Source organism: Vulpes vulpes, chromosome 7 (assembly GCF_048418805.1).
Source record: "Vulpes vulpes isolate BD-2025 chromosome 7, VulVul3, whole genome shotgun sequence".
NCBI lineage: Eukaryota > Metazoa > Chordata > Mammalia > Carnivora > Canidae > Vulpes > Vulpes vulpes.
The window spans coordinates 6352578-6370766 of NC_132786.1; the positions used below are offsets into that span (position 1 = coordinate 6352578).

An 18189-nucleotide genomic window follows, 5' to 3' on the forward strand; every position below is an offset into this window, starting at 1 on the left:
AATTCTAGAAGCCTACATTAGGAGGGTCAGCTTCTTCCCTCTTCTCCAGCCTTCTTCCTCACCTCCATCCCCTGCCTGGCCTCCACTAGACTGCTTCTGACTTTTCCTGGGTGAGAGTGCAAGAAAGACACAGGTAAGGAGTGGAAATGCCTTTCTTAACCAGCAATGGTACCATTCGAGAGCAGATTCCCAAAGTTGGCTGTACTCAAAAGCACCTTCACGGTTTCCTCAGAGATTCTCCAACTGGGCTCATTGCAGCTCCTCTGATGTCCACAAAATGTCTCTTCTCCCCTATAACCAACTCCCCCTCACCACCTCCCCCTCTGGTGACCATATACATTTTCTCTCTCAACCTCTGGGTATCTGAGGGTCCACCCCTCTGTTAGGGTCACGTTCCCCCTCTAAGTAGACTCTTGGGAAAGAGTCAAAGGGGACAGCTGGTTGACTCACTTCCATGGGGCCTACCTTTGGTCCACAAGAAACCCTTGAGTATCTCTGCTCTACCTTCAGGTGAAATGCCATTTACTGCCCTGCAATCCTCTTTCTTCTCTGCTTTGCCTTCTCCAGCTTCTCTAGCCACCACTCCTCTTACCAGTCCTTAGCTTCCCAAATACAGATTGACCAGTAGAAGACAATGAATGGCCTCATGTGGAGGGGAAGCCCTCCCATCCTTTATGCATGGAGGGGAGGGATGACAAACACAAAAGAATACCAACTCTCTCCAAGAAATTCTCCTCTGCAATCTCTCCTCCCTCCTCTTCAATTTCAATCCTTTCATACTGGGCTGGGGAGATGGGACAAGAGCCACCAACTGATTTTATTTTATTTTTTTAATATTTTATTTATTTATTCATGAGAGACACAGAGAGAGAGAGAGAAAGAGGCAGAGACATAGGCAGAGGGAGAAGTAGGCACCATGCAGGAAGCCCGACGGAGGACTCGATCCCTGGTCTCCAGGACCACACCCCAGGCCAAAGGCAGTGCTAAACCACTGAGCCACTGGGGCTGCCCACCAACTGATTTTAGAAACCCTCTTTGAAAGCTCTGCAATAGTAAGCAAGCATTTCACTTTGGAAGGTGTGGAAACAACCATTGATCTAGCTGTTCTCACACAGAGACAAAACAGAGATGGAATCCATTTTACAGTCCTTTTATACAGGTTGCAAAGCCTTTGGAGAAACGGGAGGGAGCCGTTGGGGTGAGGATCCCCTCGTCTTCCTAAGTAGCTAAGATGGTGTAAGATGCCCCTGAGACCCAACAGTCAACAAGTCCTTGAGCTGTTGTGACTTGTGTCCAGAAACAACCCAGCTCGGGGTCAAGGAAGGCAAGAAGGGGAGCATGGATAGGCCTGTACTCCACACTCACCACACAAGAAGCCCCTCTCAACTGAGCTGGCGAGAGGTGTACCTCAATGTGGAACTCAAGGCTGGCAGAGGAATCACCTGTTCTGAGGAAAGCGGAATTCCTCACTTGCATCTATTGGGGGAGATGATCAGAAAATTCCCAAAACAGAGTCCACAGTCTGAGGGATAGAGATGGAAAGGAAGAAGTTCAGATGCAAGAAGACAAGGCAAGATATGGAGAACAAAGCAGAAACATTATTAGTTGTGAATTAATGTCAGGGGAACCTAGGGATGCAGAGTAAGGGAAGGGATTAGAATCTGTATTAGATTCCTATTGCTGCTATAACAAATTACCACAAATTTAGTGGTAATTTACTATCTTACAGTTTATTATCTTATTTATTACCTTACAGTTCTGGATGTCAGAAGTCCAAAATCAATTTTACTGGTTTCAGGTCAAGGTATTAGCAGGGCTCATTCCTTCTGGAGGCTTTAGAAGAGAAACCTTTCCCTGTCTTTTAGTTTTTAGCGGCCACCTGCCTTCCTTGACTTGTGATTCCTTAATGACATCTCTGCAAGCTCTTGCTTCTATCAACACATCTTTTTCTGACTCTGATCTTCCTGCCTCCGTCTTAGAAGATACTAGTGACAATGTTGGGCACACCTGGGACCATCCAAGATAATCTCTCTTTCTCAGAATTCTTAACTTAATCACATCCACAAAGTCCTTTCTCCCATAGAAGGTAAAATTCACAGGCTCCAGAGATTAGGATGTAGATGCAAGGGGACGGGGCGGCGGGGTGGGGGGGTGCAATTATTTGGCCTACCACAGGATCCAAAATGATAGGGCCAAATTGAGGCAAATGTTTAGGCCTGGAAGTGAGCCAGAAGACTCCAGAGAAAAAAGCAAGTCAGCTTCTTTGTATGAAGGCCAGGAAGCAACTATATCTAAAAGTAGCAGGAAACAGTCAGAAACCTTTTCCTTGCTCCTTTTGAGGATTAAGAAATATTGTTTCGCTTAATTGGGGCATGAAAAAGATCCTGAGGCAGAAAGATACTGCTTCCCCTTCTGCTAATCTCTACATAGAAAATTTCAGAATGTCAGAGCATCAAGAGACCTCCACATTCTTTCATTTGCAACCATATCATTTCAGAAAAGGAGGAATAGTGGAGGCAGTGTGGTCTAGTAAAAAGAGCATATGATTTGACAATAGACATATATTGATTTTCAACTCCACTGGTTCTTTACCAATTGTCCAGCTCTGACCAAGTCTCTGCCTACCTGAATTTGACAGATTGTTTCCCTCCCTCATTGCCTAGGACATGGCACATACCCAGTCCTCACTCTAGGGCCAACCCCCTGCACAAGTTAGGGGAACTGAGGAGGGCCTCTCAAGAAGAATCAAACAGGCTCTTTTAAAATATTTCACATATCTTATGCTTGGTGATCACAATCTGATTGTCATGTTACTGCTTAGTCCTGCAGTCAGACCTGTTGTGGCTACATTCCTCCATCCCCTCTACCCGTATGGTCCACAGCCCCAGTCTGTTGTATCCATGGAAGAGCAGAATGACCGGCAACCCAGGCCAAAGACCAAGATGAAACTGAATGCTAGATGAGGGCTGGGATGCATATGGAGCACAAGACTGAAAGAGCTCATGTGGAGAGAAGCCAGGAGAATTTCCTCAGTGGAAACTAATGGAGTTGGAAATGAAGGTCCAACCTGTCCACTGGAGGGCAGGTGTGATGAGCTGAAGAGGAGGGGAGAGATATCTGATTCCCTACAAAAGATAGGCACTGTGTGAAAAATAGTAGGTATAACAAATAATACTCTGAGAATTTTAGATTTTTTTTAGAGCAGGGAGGGGCAGAGGGTGAGGAAGAGAGAATCTTGGGTAGGCTCCACACTCAGCACTGAATCTGACACAGGGCTCTATCTCACAACCCTGAGATCATGACCTGGGCCAAAATCAAGTATCAGATGCTTAACCAACTGAACCACCCAGGCACCCAGGAATATTAGATTAATATGGTTTTATCTTTATTAATTCCACATTTCTTATTGTCCTGAGGCACCCAAAGTCTTTGTATTTGAACATGGAGATTTTCATAAACTAGGATCACAGGGAATTCAGGATAAGATATAGGAGGAGTCCCTGTATTCCTTAGAGGAGAAAAACCTTTCCCTTCCGGCTCATGTGTGAGGAGAAATAAAGGAAGAAAAAAGTAAGAGAAGCAGATAGTCAAAAATATGTGTCCTGATCATACCTCTGAAGTTCCCTGAGGATGGAGAAGTGATGGGTGTGGAGAGGGCCAAGAGTGGAAATGCTTTCCTGATCCCCACTGAAGACCTGGCAAGACAAGATTATTCAAGGTGGCCCAGAAACTCCAAGGAGGTCAAGGGATTTCAGAGCAGCAGTGGAGAAACATGTCAGATAGGTCAATCTGAGACATGTTACTGGCTCCTAGGATGCAAGATGTATGTCCCAACTTTCTGCATGCCTCCAGTGTGAGGTATAGAACCAGACAACCTGCTAAGGGAGGATCAGCTTTTTGGAGAGAAGGGGGAAAAAGTGAACTTCCTCAGCCAGGGCCCCAAAAGGAATCACAATCAGTTCTTAGAGGTGGCATTGGGAGGCAGGTGTGGAAAAGAGGAGGAAATCACATCAGAAAACTGTGACAGGGGACCATTTCAACAAAAGGATTGCCACTGAGCTCTGACAATGCCAAGACAATAAGTAGTTCATGAGTCCCTTAGCCGCACACTTCAACAGTCGATGTCAAGCGCCAGATCTAGGTTCTCAACTGAAAGGCCATGTACATGTGCACAGATGATAGTGGCTGTCCAACTGCAGAGATCAGTACCAGTAGGAGCATGAGACAGCAGTGAGTCTACACCCCCACCCCAAGTCCCGCCATAAGCCACCATATCAGGTTTCTCATACACAGAAGGCACCTCAAGAAAAGGAGAAAAAAGAAACCATTCTGATCAAAGGTCCAATTTCAAATTAATTAAATATTTACTTGGAAAAACTATTTTAAGTCAAAAGAGACTGTAGTGTAGAAAACTAAGATTTTTTTTAAAGATTTTATTTATTTATTCATGAAGGACGTGGGGAGAGAGACACACAGACAGGCAGAGACACAGGCAGAGGGAGAAGCAGGCTCCATGCAGGGAGCCCGATGTGGGACTCGATCCTGGAACTCCAGGATCACGCCCTGGGCCAGAGGCAGATGCTCAACTGCTGAGCCACCCAGGGATCCCCAAAGCTAAGATATTTTTAATTGGCATGTTGTATTGCTTGCTTTTTCCCCTATTTCCATACTACCCATCAGGATATAGCCTTAAAAAGAAAAGATCATTATTGAAAACAAGGTAGGTACATTTTCACTAAACATCCACCATGAAAGTATTTAAATTTGTTACCCCATCAGATAGGCAAGGTGATCTCTCTCTCTCTCTCTCTCTTTTTTTTTTATTTTTAAAATTTTTTTGGCAAGTTGATCTTGAAGTCAAGATTGTTCTGGACTCCATGTGTATGCTAGCAATCTATTGAAGAAGGGCGTCTTTTCCAGAAAAGGGCTGTACTGTACCTGTCCAATGTCAATAATAATGAGGAAATTACATAAAGTTTCAAAGAGATGCTTCTTACAAAGCATTTCATACTCATTAAATACTAGTTGCCAAATCTTTCTTTCTCATCATCCCCTCCTCCACCGTTTAAGTGGTTTCCCCCAAGTCACATACTTGGTTAGGCACAGAGAAGACCAAAGCACAGAAATACCATTGAAAAAATGTTCCTGGGAGGCACTGGGGTGGCTCAGCCAATTAATCAAACAACGTGTGATTCCAGCTCAGGTCATGATCTCCTGGGTCCTGGGATCAGATCCCACCTCAGGCTCTGCACTCTGCAAGGAGGCTGCTTGAGACTCTCTCTCTGCCCCTCCTCCCACTCAGTTGCATGTGTTTCCCCCTCCCCCGGCCTCTGTCTCTCAAATAAATAAATAAATCTTTAAAACAAATTTTTTTTCCTAGTGTCTAGAAATAGGAAGGAAAGCAGTATTCAGATCCTCTCATAACAGAGCTAATTAGTGATAATCTGTATCCAAAGCCTTTAAAATTGCTGTTAAGTATGGCAGTCATCAGGTTTCCGGTCAAGATGCCTCTTGATATTTCCTTGGGAAAAGGTGGGAGGAAAGCTAACTCTCGTAAAAACAAACAAACAGACAAAACAAAACCTACCAAATGGAAAGAAATGAATGGGAAATGTGTATAACTGAGAACCAGATATAGTAGTAGTTCAATGGAAGTGAATCAACTATTCATAGCAACAGGAAAGTCTTGTGGCAAGGAGATATTAGGGTGGAGAAGTAGGGGGTAGGGGAAGTGGGTGGGGATGCAATTCCAAAAGAGTAAAGAGAAAGTGCCAGCAAGCAGCAGGTCTGGGGCTGCATAGACAATGCAGGAAGTGAATTATCTCCAAGGGTAAGGGGTCCAAACAGTACATAAAATATTGATTGCCAATGAAACTTCTGGTGTGAACAAAAAAAAAAAAAAGAAAGAAACTTCTGGTGTGGATCAGGCTCAAAGGAGACAATTACTCCCAGCTCCTCAACACCACAGTCTGGAACCCACAATGGTCTGACTCCAGTCTCAGACCTTTGTATCTAGGACGAAAGCAGAATATTACAATGTCCACACTAGTAAAGAGACTTCCAGAACTGCAGGATCCTTAGAGGCTTAATCTAATCTTGGTTTCACAAACAATGAAACTGAGATCCAGGGAGTTTAAATGGCATGCCCAGAGTCACAGAGCCATTTATACTAAAGCCAGAGCAAAAAAACAATGATCCTGTCCTTAGTCCAAAATACCTACCACAGGATATTTACAGGATATTTACAGATTTACATTTCATGGTCTAAATAACATAAAATCTGCCATCATAGGACTTTCATGAGACAGAAGTATGATACCTTCCTCCTACCCTAATACCCACCCATGTTACTCAAATGCCATTCAGTACTGCTAGACTTGAGCCAATGAATTGATTTCACAGGAGTCCTGCCTCAATAGGATGCATCTTTATCAATAATTTTAAAATGTCACTGAGATTCTTATTAGAAAAATAACACATTTATTGTAGACATTTTTCAAAATACAGATTTTAAAAAAGAAAAATACTTGCAAATCTATTATCAGAGATAATCCACTGATATTTTTGATCATCCTTACAGTATTCTTTCTGTTTCTACCTTTATATACATCCATTGTATATATAGTATTTAATGCAATACAGGATCATACTGAACCTATAATTTTTTAGCCTACTCTCTTCATCCAGTTATATATTACCTGTATTTGGAAAAGTAGGAAAGATGCATTTCCATCTTACCAGCAAGGAGATATTTTCCTTAGATGATCATACACTAGGTCATCTGGAAGATGGTACCCAAATGTTCTTTTCCTTTGTACGTGGCTCACCTACATCAGACCATACTGAGTCTACCTTTGATGTGCATCACAAGGCCCACCTGGCAGGTGTCACTTTTTCTCTTCTACTTCGTGGTGTCCTCAGACTCCTTTCTACTCTGCCATCCTCCTCAACTTTTGGGTACAGCTCTCAGACAGAAAGTCCCATAAGTTTTTCTTTCAATGGACCATAAATTTAGAACAGCTCCAGGTCCTTGGTGTCCTGAGCTTTGCTGTGTGATTCCCCCAGTCTGTTGTCATTAGAGTGACAAATCTTCAAGATAATTAAACCATTATCTTGCTGATATTATTATAGAAAAATTCTAATGAATTACTTGGTAATAACATCCCTGTTTTTTCTTCCTATCTTCTCAAAGACCCATGTTCTATTGCATGGAAATGGATAGGTAAATATTGGGAGTAAAACCCCATCCTGACCCATTGTTTTCTCTGCTCCTTCTACGTAATTCCAGTAAAGAGCTTAAAACCTTGTGGAAGATTATCAAGAACCAGGATATCAAGCTTAGTGAAAGGTAAAAAAAAAAGGTAGAAAAACCTCCAGTGGTGTGAAAATATGCAAAGGAAACACAACTCAACAGAAATGTGATATTGGAGACCACTAAGGAGTCCATGGAAATATTTTCATGACTATGACCTTGGGATTTTTTTGGTGGCTTCCAGGCCACAGACATGATGGTTTTTCTGTGCAGTCTTACCACTCCCTGGTCACTAAAACCAGGTGTGTGGAAAGAGGGGAGAAGGTGCACTCGTCTACTTCCCTTAGAAAGGAGATCAGGCTCTGAGATTTTAGCACCTCTTCTGTTTCCCAATGAATCTCAATCCTTTTCCATCGACTCAGAGGAAATATTCCTGTCTCCTGACTCCTGCCAAAAGTCTCCAGCAATGCCATAGCCTTGAATAGCAGTGAAAAACTCAAAAGTCAAAGATGGGCTCATCAGTCTTGGAACTAGAAGGACAATTAAAAGTGGAGATAAAATGTTTTCAAAATGTTGATCCCACGGGGAACTCAGACAAGCGGGGAGCTGTGGTTGTGGGGAAGTAGCTTGGGGCAGGGGTGAATGAAGGAACACACCAAGAACAAGTAATTGCCCTCTGGGGATTCTTAACATTCTGAAAAGTTATCATCCTAGACTGAGAACGTAAAACCTCCATCCCCCAGAAGAGGACTCCTGCTTCAAGGCTTCCCGAGAAATATGCCACCTCCTCATCCAAAAGGAATTATGTGCATGAGATGAACACTGAGCCTTGGTGAGTCCCCCCCGACAGGGAAGGCTGTGAGGAGGCAGTGAGAGAGTAGAGACCAAATTCCTGGGAGCAGCCAGGATGGCCCTGGGATCCTCCCCTGCGTTTTTCTCACTATTATAGTTGGAGGCTCTTGATTCTTCCCATGACCCAGAAAATGCAACTCATTGTTTTTGAGCCCCTCAACCGAGTCCTCCGGTCTTGGTCAGTCACCCAATCAACAGTATAAACAGAAGTGCTCAGGAGAGACAGACACACATTCAAAACCGCGAAGAGTGGAAGGTCAAAAGGGATAAGTCTCTTTTCTTGGCCTCAAGACATTTGCATTATGGTGGAGATAAGAAGGAATGCAGAAAGAGCTGAGCTTAATTACTGTAAGAACCAAACATAGACATAAGCCTATCTTTTCTTGAAAAAGAAGGTGAATATTCTCAGTCATTAAGAAGCATAATCCTTAGGGAAACTAAGGTAGGTTCGTTAGGGGTCATCCCACTCTAGGAATTCCCTGGGTCCCGCTTTGGAAAGAATCTTTGACCCAAGTGGTTTTCCCATTTCTATCTCTAAGGCCCCCTTCCCTATTTCCTTAACTTCTCTTTTCAGGTCCATCTGATCCCATTCAATGGCATCTCTCCAAATAGTTATGTGTGATATGAATGCTTTGATCCCCAAATCCAGTAACGCATAATACCTTAGTGCCCACAGTCTCACTGGCTATGCATTCTTAGAGTAACTAAAGATTGAAGGACTACTTTTCCCCTCTTTATTGCTTTAAACTACAGCTTACATATAGTCATGTATTGCAGACCTTTAGAGCTGGAGAAATCTTGGTGTCTACCTAAAGTGCTCATTCTGCAAATGAAGAAAATATGCCTCATAAAGGTAGTGGTCTAAAATGATATCTAGATGGTTTATTGATACAGGTTGAAACCCAGGTCTCTTTACTACCAATCTACATGTGCCTTAAACTGCATCTACTCTTTCAAGAAGCCAATTCACTGGTTGTTTCTTTGCTTTTACCTTATTATTTCTATATATGTGGCTGGTTATTTACATAGTCCGACATTATGTCTCCAGTTACCAGAGATGGTAGCTTCCTTTGAAAACTCTGATAAAGTCATGATAACTCACCCTCTCTATCCTTCTGCCAGGCTGAATTCCTGGAGAGGGAGACTAGGCTGTATGATCCCATCAGCCAACACCTGCCACGGGAGCAGTCACTACTCAATGCTCAGTAAACATACACTAAGTCAAGCAAAGTGGAATGAAATTCTCTAATCCCCAAAAGCTGAGAGCAAGACCATCTATTAATAAAAATAGTTTATCACCATCTAAAAACAGCATCAAGGGCGCCTGGGTGGCTCAATCTGTTAAGTACCTGCTTTGGCTCAGGCCATGATCCCAGAGTCCTCGGATCGAGCCCCACACTGGGCTCCCAGCTCAGCCAACAGCCTGCTTCTCCCTCTCCATCTGCTACTCCTCTTGCTTGTGCTTTCTGTCAAGCAAATAAACAAAATCCTTTTTAAAAAATTAAAATAAAAACAGCATCAAAGTTTTATTGGAAAAAAAGGTATTGAGCTCATACTGCTTGTAGAGCGTAGTACTACCCACTGGGTATAGACAAACTCTCCACCTTAATTCTTCGCTTATTGAAGCAGGGTCTCTATAATTAAGTTATTTAGGCAATAGGATTTATTGGAAAGGGGATTTATATTTATTTATAGGCTGTTAACTTTCTGGCCTCTATAGCACGTATTTGTACTGTTTCTTGTCTCCGAATCACTGGGCAGAACTTACTTCAGTGAAATTGACTTGCTTATTATTAAACATAATGATAATAATAACAGAGCCACTTATGCTTACTTAGTACTTTACAAAGCACATTCGTGTTGACTTCTTCATCTGATCTTACTCAAAATATTACGAGGTAGACATTATTATTATCCCCACATTTCAAATGAAGAAATCGAGGCTCAAGGAGTCCAAGCAACTAGCCCGGGGTGCATAGCAGGCTAATGGAAGAGGAGAATTAGAACTTGGATCCCTTGACTTCTCATTCAAAGCTTTTCCCACTTGCTCCACAGTGTTTCTCTCCACGGCAAGACAGCTGCTGGGCCTCCAATCTGAGATCCCTCAGGTGCCTCCCTCCCTGGTCCACATCCTCCCACCAACTCCTTCCCACCCCTCACTACCAGTCTCAGTAAGAGCTGAGACTGTGCCATCCAGACTTAAGCCTGGTTCCACCTTGCTTCCCGGGGAGATGGGACACCTGGGCCAACCACCTTACTCCTGTTCCTTGGCTTCCTCATCTATAAGATGAAATGGGTGGGTATGTGATCTCCATGGCTCCTTTCACTTCTCACCTGCTTGATTTTCTTACATGGTAACAGGGCTCTTCTGAAGGGAATCTGGATCCATGGCAGCAACTCTGAGGGGAGAATTCTGGATGCTTGGCAGCCTACAGATCATATAGATCGGAGTGGAGTTACTTCCTCTGGCTGACACCAGGACCCCACTTGGGGGGCAGCCAAAGGCTCCCTGGGGCGGAGTTCAAAACCCAGCCACCATGAAATATCAAAAAGGGAGACAGAACATGAGAGACTCCTAACTCTGAGAAAAGAACAAGGGGTGGTAGAAAGGGAGGTGGGGGGGTGGGGGTGACTGGGTGATGGGCACTGAGGGGGGCACTGATGGGATGAGCACTGGGTGTTATGCTAAATGTTGGCAAATTGAACTCTAATAAAAAAAAAAAATAGCAGCTTATGCTAAAAACAACAACAGAAAAAAAAAAAAAAAAAACAGCCACCAGCCATCATCCTCTGGCCTCAGACCTGGGTCTCCAACCCTGAGCCTCTAAAGTCAGTTTCTATTTCTAGCTTCTGCAGGGACGCCCTCTGGCCACGGCAGGACCAGGGCTGCAGGGAAGGTGGGGGATGTCTCCTCCACCCTGGTTCTCTGCTCACTCCCAGGCCACTGTGCTCAGCCAGAAGAACTTTCAATCAGATTATGCTTTTCACTTCTATTGTATTTATTTCTGTGGCTGCACTCTGGCTTTCTTAACGCTGATGTATTCCTTTTGTCCTTTGTTTGGCTGTCTCATTTGATTGTCACAGATTTTACCAAGATCCACTTTTAAAGGTTCTTATTTGAATCTGTTACCCTGATTTTCTAAACACAAATTCCTAACATTGAGAGGCATTACATGCTAGAAGCTGGTTGAAAGCATAGTGCCTCAGATACTCAATAAATATTTTTTTAAGATTTAAAAAAAATTTTTTTATTCATGAGAGACACACAGAGAGAGGCAGAGACACAGAAGGAGAAGCAGGTTCCTCGTGGGGAACCGGATTCGAGACTCGATCCCAGGACTCCAGGATCATGCTCTAAGCTGAAGGAAGACGCTCAACCACTGAGCCACCCAGGCATCCCTTCTCAATAAATATTTTTAATAAATGAAAAAAAATATTTTTAATAAATGAGTTAATTAGTTTATTAAATGTTTTAAGAGCAGGAAATACACCTTGACATGTTTCTATTAAGAAAAACTGGTGGCATTTTTTTTTTTTAATTTATGATAGTCACAGAGAGAGAGAGAGGCAGAGACACAGGCAGAGGGAGAAACAGGCTCCATGCACCAGGAGCCCGACATGGGATTCGATCCCGGGTCTCCAGGATCGCACCCTAGGCCAAAGGCAGGCGCCAAACCGCTGCGCCACCCAGGGATCCCAAACTGGTGGCATTTAATTATATTTTTATACTGGGTTGGTCAACGTGTTGGAAGGGAGATAGATAATCCAACACAATCCTAGCTGAGAGAGAAGAATTCATTCCCTCTGAAAGATTCAGTGGATTTCACTCAGTTCATAATCAGTAGAATATGATTCTTGGTTTCCAAAAGCCCTCGTTACGTTATTTTGTTAATCATTTTATTTAAACATCTAAATAAATGTTGGCAATTTACTATATAAATTACACATTATTGAGAAGTAAGACATAACCAGTGGTAATTTAATTACAGCCACAAATTTAATTAAACAACTAGTAACCCTGTTCTCCTTGAAAGCACTTAGCACAATTATACTTAATTAATTTTTGTAATTATTAATTTAATCTTGGTGTCCCTAATTAAATTATAAGAACCAAGAAAGCAAGACTCACGCTTCTCTCTTATTCACAGACAAATGCCTGATGTCTAGCACAGACCCCAGCACACACAGGGGCTGAACAGATGCTGGCTTAAAACTAGACAGGAATTTCTTCCCTATCTTCCACTTCCCTCCTTTTCCAATTTCCAAACTTTGTTCCTTAGTTTTTCTTTGTTTGTTAATTTTTTTTTTTTGTCTTTCCTTCATTCCTTTCTCCATCACTTTTCCTCTCTTTCCTTCTACAGTGAATGATTACCTCCTATGTAATGGTAGCAGAGCTGGATCCTAGCCACAAAAGGATGACCAGAACAGGGACTTAATCTTTGAGAATCTCACAATCCAGTTGAGGACCCCGTTGTCCCTTCCTCCAGCACTTTCTCTGCATTCTCCCAAGCACCGAGGTTAAGGAACCTGAAGGTAGGTATCCCTGTTGCGGCTCCAGTTCCAGCTTATGGCCTAATCCCCGACTCCTAAAGTGGGACCTTCACTTACCCCTGTCTGCCTTTGCCCTCTCCTGGCAGCCTGACCCACCTGCTCCATGAGGAGGGACAACCTGACCTGGGAGAGTGAATTTGTCCTCCTGGGGCTCTCCAGCGACAGGCGGACCCAGGTTGGATTCTTTGTCCTATTTGGGGCCGCCTACCTGCTGACTCTGCTGGGCAATGGGCTCATCATCCTCCTGACCGGACTGGATGCACGACTGCACCTGCCCATGTACTTCTTCCTCTGCAACCTCTCGGTGGTGGACATTTGCTACACCTCTAGCGGGGTCCCCCAGATGCTCGTGCACTTCCTCCTGGAGAAGAAGACCATCTCCTTCATCCGATGTGGGGCCCAGCTCTTCTTCTCGCTGGCCCTAGGGGGTACAGAGTTCCTGCTGCTGGCCGCTATGGCCTACGACCGCTACGTGGCTGTCTGTGACCCCCTGCGCTATGTGGCAGTGATGAGCCCAAGGTGCTGTGCTGGGCTGGCCGCTGTCTCTTGGCTCGTAGGCCTGGTGAACTCTGTGGTGGAGACGGTGGTCACCATGCGCCTGCCCACCTGTGGGCACCACGTGCTGAACCACGTGGCCTGTGAGACTCTGGCATTGGTCCGCCTGGCCTGCGTGGACATCACCCTCAACCAGGTGTTCATCGTGGCCTCCAGTGTGGTGGTGCTGCTGCTGCCCTGCTGCCTGGTCTCACTGTCCTATGCCTACATTGTGGCTGCCATTCTGCGGATCCACTCCACCGGGGGACGTCGCAAAGCCTTCGGGACCTGTGCATCCCACCTCACAGTGGTCTCCATGTCTTACGGGATGGCCCTGGTTACCTACATGCAGCCCCGCTCCACGGCCTCTGCCCAGCAGGACAAGGTGGTGGTGCTCTTTTATGCCGTGGTGACCCCCATGCTGAATCCACTCATCTACAGTCTGCGCAACCAGGAGATGAAGGCTGCTCTGAGTCGAGTTCTGAGGAGGAGTTCTGAATCAAAACTTTAGGATGCCACTTTGTCATTAGAGGCCTCACTCTGAAGGCCATGGACCTTGGGGTGTGCCCTCTGGCATGATGGATGCACGAGTCCGTGCATGTGCCTGTGCACGGGTGTGCATGTGCGTGCTGTAAGGGAGTGGGTAGGGGGATCACAATCTGCATTACTTTCTTTTTAGGTAATAGGGAAATGGATTGTATCCCTGGACTCTGTTTTTGGTCTCTGACTTATTCTAAAAATGGGAATTCCAATTTATAAATACATACACCCTACGGAAAACGAAGTGGAAAAAGAATAAAAAGATGCCACAGCATATACGAATTAGAAAGGAAGATCAAATCAAAAGTCAGGGCAGGGCACAAAAAAAGAAAGTATATTTCCTTCTAAAATCTACAGCCATACATCTCAGCTTTTCTGCAACCAGCGAGAAGAGGGACGAGACGGGGGAGCTGTAATTTACAGAATTCACTGTGCCCAAGGGACCAAACAGGCATTAGGCCAGAGGTGCAAAGGTCACCCATGTGACTCACACATGGCCCAGCCCAGCTCAGTAGGGTGGGGAGTTCACACAGGGACGTGGAGCCAGATTCAGAGTAAAGAACCCCACAACCCTAACAAGCAGGACTGGACCGTGCGTGACTCATGTGAGCATCACTCTGCAAGCCGCCGTGCTCGCAGACTTGCAAGTGGTGGCAACTGGCTGGCCGGGAAGTCAAGCGTTCGGAACGTCAAACACATAGTTTCTACATAATCGGGTCTACGGATACACTCTTCTGAAAAGAGAGCTGTACCCAGAATGCACACTTGATCTATCATGCCACACCCCGGCGGAGGTGAGCCAGGCGAGCTACTCAGCAAGGAAAGAATCTGTTTCCAAGCTTGTTCTATTCTAGTAACACACAATGAGGGACTGAGCGTTAAACATTCTAACCCAGAAAGCAAAACAGCAATAATTTCGTCCAGAAAAAATATTTAAAATAACATTTACAAATTAAAATAAAACATCTCTTACCTAAATATTGCAGATATCTGGTTTGTCGTGCCCGTAAACAAACAAAAAACCATAAATTGAGAACAATTCAAACTTCTCATCAATCTGCTGAGAAAAGGCCAAAAGGCCCTTTCTTTATTATTATAACTTTTTTTAATTCCTTAAATATTTATTTATTTTTTTAATGATAAATTTATTTTTTATTGGTGTTCAATTTGCCAACATATAGAATAACACCCAGTGCTCATCCCGTCAAGTGCCCCCCTCAGTGCCCGCCACCCAGTCACCCCCACCCCCCGCGCACCTCCTCTTCCACCCCCCCCCAGTTCATTTCCCAGAGTTAGGAGTCTTCCATATCCATCGAAAGATGAATGGATAAAGAAGATGTGGTTTATTATAACTTTTTAAAATGGGGTCTACACCCGCTGTGGAGCCCAACGTGGGGCTTAAACTCATGACCCTGAGATCGAGACCTGAGCTGAGACCAGGAGTCAGACACTTAATCCACTAAGCTACCCAGGTGTCCCCGAAATACCTTCTTAAATCCTTAGTAAAAACTTTTTGTTTAAGTGAGATAAAATTCATATAACATTGGTTTCATGATTTTTACCATTTTAATGTGTACATTTCAGGGGCGCTTAGTATATTCACCATGTTGTTCAAACTTATGTCTATTTAGTTCCAAAACATAATCATCACCCCACAAGGGCACCTCATACCCTTTAAGCAGTCCCTCCACCCAGGTCTTGGCAGCCCCAGATCTGCTTTTTGCCTGTATGGATTTGCCTACCCTAGATTCTTAACAGAAATGGAATCATACAAATGTGACCTTCTGTGTCTGGCTTCTTTCACTTAGCATAATGTTTTCGTAGCACATGGCAGTGGTGCATTCCATTTTTATGGCTGGATCATATTCCATGATATGAAAACAAACATATTTCCTTACCCATTCATCAGGTAGGAGATGTTTGCGCTCTTTCTAACTATTGGCTGCTGTGAGTAGTGCTATTATAAATGTTCATGTACATATTTTTTTAAGATTTTATTAATTTATTCACGAGAGATGCAGAGAGAGACAGAGACACAGGCAGAGAGAGAAGCAGGCTCCCTGTGGGGAGTCTGATACGGGACTTGATCCCTGGACCCCATGATCACAACCGGAGCCTAAGGTAGACGCTTAACCACTGAACCACCCAGACGTCCCCATGTGCATGTTTTTGTATGAAAATCTGTTTTCAATCCTTTAGGGTATATATCTTGGAGTCAAATTGCTGGATCACATGGTAATTCTATGTTTTAACTTTTTGAGGACCTACCGAAGTGCTGTCCATCACAGCTGAACCACCCACCCACCCAAGAAGGGTTCCAACTTCTCCACATCCTCCCAACATTTGGCTTTTGTTTCTTTGATGGCAGCTATCTCAGTAGGTAGGAAATTATATCCCACCCTGGTTTTGATTTTCATGTCCCTAATGACAAATGACGCTGAGCATCTTTCCATGGGCTTTTTGGCCATTTGGAGAAATGTTCAGCGAAACTTTTTTTTTCATGTTTTATTTAAGACTTCGTCTGCTTCTTTCCCCTTCCTTGAATGTCAGCTCCCTCCCTCCTTCAGCCCTGCTCACCTCCTTCTCCCCTACCACCACCACCGCCCTTCATTGGCCATCCTCCCTCCCTGCTCCCACTCCCACGTGAGGCACTTAGCCCCATCTCCAGTCAAAATGTTTTAACTCTCCTTCCCTCAGTATTAAGTTCTCTCCCCACAAATCAACAAAATTATCTTTTGTTTTCTCTAATGCCCCCATGTTTCAGTGTTGGCCTGGTCTTTGCCCAGTGTTTGCATTTGCACAGCAAAGAAACCTCAGTTCTTTCTCTTTAGTAAGTGTGGAAGAACAAATCACAAGCTCTTATAATTTCATATGTTTTCTTTATCTTCATCACGTATCTATGGAACATCTAGCATTGAGCCGTGTGATATGCTAGTGCACCTTCTGACGTAACCAAAGTACAAAATGATCAGCGAGATCACTGAATGAGCAAACTTGTGTAGGGGGATCTTTTTTATAAAACCTGTTAAAGCTTGGAAGGTGTCAACTAAAGACAAGGATATTGCTTTTTTTACTGGTTGAGCTATAATGCTTCATTAAATTACAATATAGAAGGGACAGTAATCTACTGAGCCATCTTTCAATCATTATAATGAAAACATACCTATGTATATAAAATAATACTCATATTCTATTGTTTATGGCAGGAGTGCAAACATCTAGTTTATCCGAAGAAGACACTAATTCATTAAGTTACAGGTTAGGAAAAAGGACAGCAGGTCCAAAATATTTTCCTACTTACACTACTGTTTAACTTTTAGAATTTAAAAGGAATTGGGGGGTGGGGCACCTGGGTGGCTCAGTCAGTGAAGCGTCCGACTCTTAATTTTGGCTCAGGTCACAATCTCAGGGTCATGAGATCAAGCCCTGTGTTGGGCTCTGTGCTGAGCAAAGAGCCTGCTTAGGACTCTCTCTCTTTCTCTCTCTCTGCTCCGACCCCCCCGCCCACAACCCTTGCTCATGTGTGTTCTCTCTCTCTCTCTAAAAAGTAAAAATAAAAATAAAGAAAAGAAAAAGAATTCTTGGCCCTTATCCCTTTAAAGAGAGATTCAGCTTATTTGAAGGACACTTAGCAATCAGGAGGAAAAAACTAGACCTTTCTGAGTGGAGTATTCTTGAGGTGTTATTACAGAGCGGACTCTGAATAATCAATAATCTCATCAATAAAAAAGTTCTATACTAGATGAGAGGGGATCCTGAGCTCCTAGAGGAGAGGGTAAAGTTTAAGGAAACCGCTCCTTACTATTTGTTCATTCGGTCAGTCTGTCCAGCAACTCTATATGCCAACCTCTGCTGGAAATGAGAAAGGGGTTTACAGTAAAAAGAGAAAACACTCTCTATACCCTTCAAGCAGGTAGTTTGTTAGAAGTCATAAAAGGAAAGTGAAAAGGTAAGGCTTATTGGAGGGTTTTTTTTCTCATTCTACCCCCTGGCTGCAGAGAAAGTTGAGAGTCCAGGCGTGTGGGCTCCCTACTCTCACTGAACTCCAGGGCGGATTCTCCCTTTTGCAGATGAAACAGAAGGAAGTCAGCTGCTCTAATGAACGCACCACCAGTCTAGTCTGCTGGCCTCTCCAAACTGCTCTTCAGACAGTTTCCCTCCATTACTTTGTGGCAATTCAAAGTCCCCCCTGGAGCAACATCCCATACACTACACCTTTCCTGACATCACCACCTCCCCCATAAGTCAGACCTGTCCCACACATCGTCCTGGGGGGATGCTGCTCCCCACTAGCTGCTATGACATACTCTGTGTGCTCCAAGTGATAACACAACATGATGTAGCAGGGAGAACATGGGAGAATACCAGATCCAGTCCAGTTCTGCTCCTAGCTGGTGGAACCACTTCGTGCATTCACTTCTGCTCCTGGAGCCTCAGTTTCCTCATTTTGTAAAATGACA

General features: G+C 44.0%; 1 protein-coding gene across 1 annotated transcript; it reads left to right on the forward strand.

The window, feature by feature from the left end:
- Nucleotides 1-12758: 12758 nt before the first annotated feature.
- LOC112934842 (olfactory receptor-like protein OLF3) lies at nucleotides 12759-13700 on the forward strand. The gene has a single exon (XM_026018365.2). The coding sequence runs from the start codon at nucleotides 12759-12761 to the stop codon at nucleotides 13698-13700; it is 942 nt and encodes a 313-aa protein (XP_025874150.2).
- Nucleotides 13701-18189: the final 4489 nt, after the last annotated feature.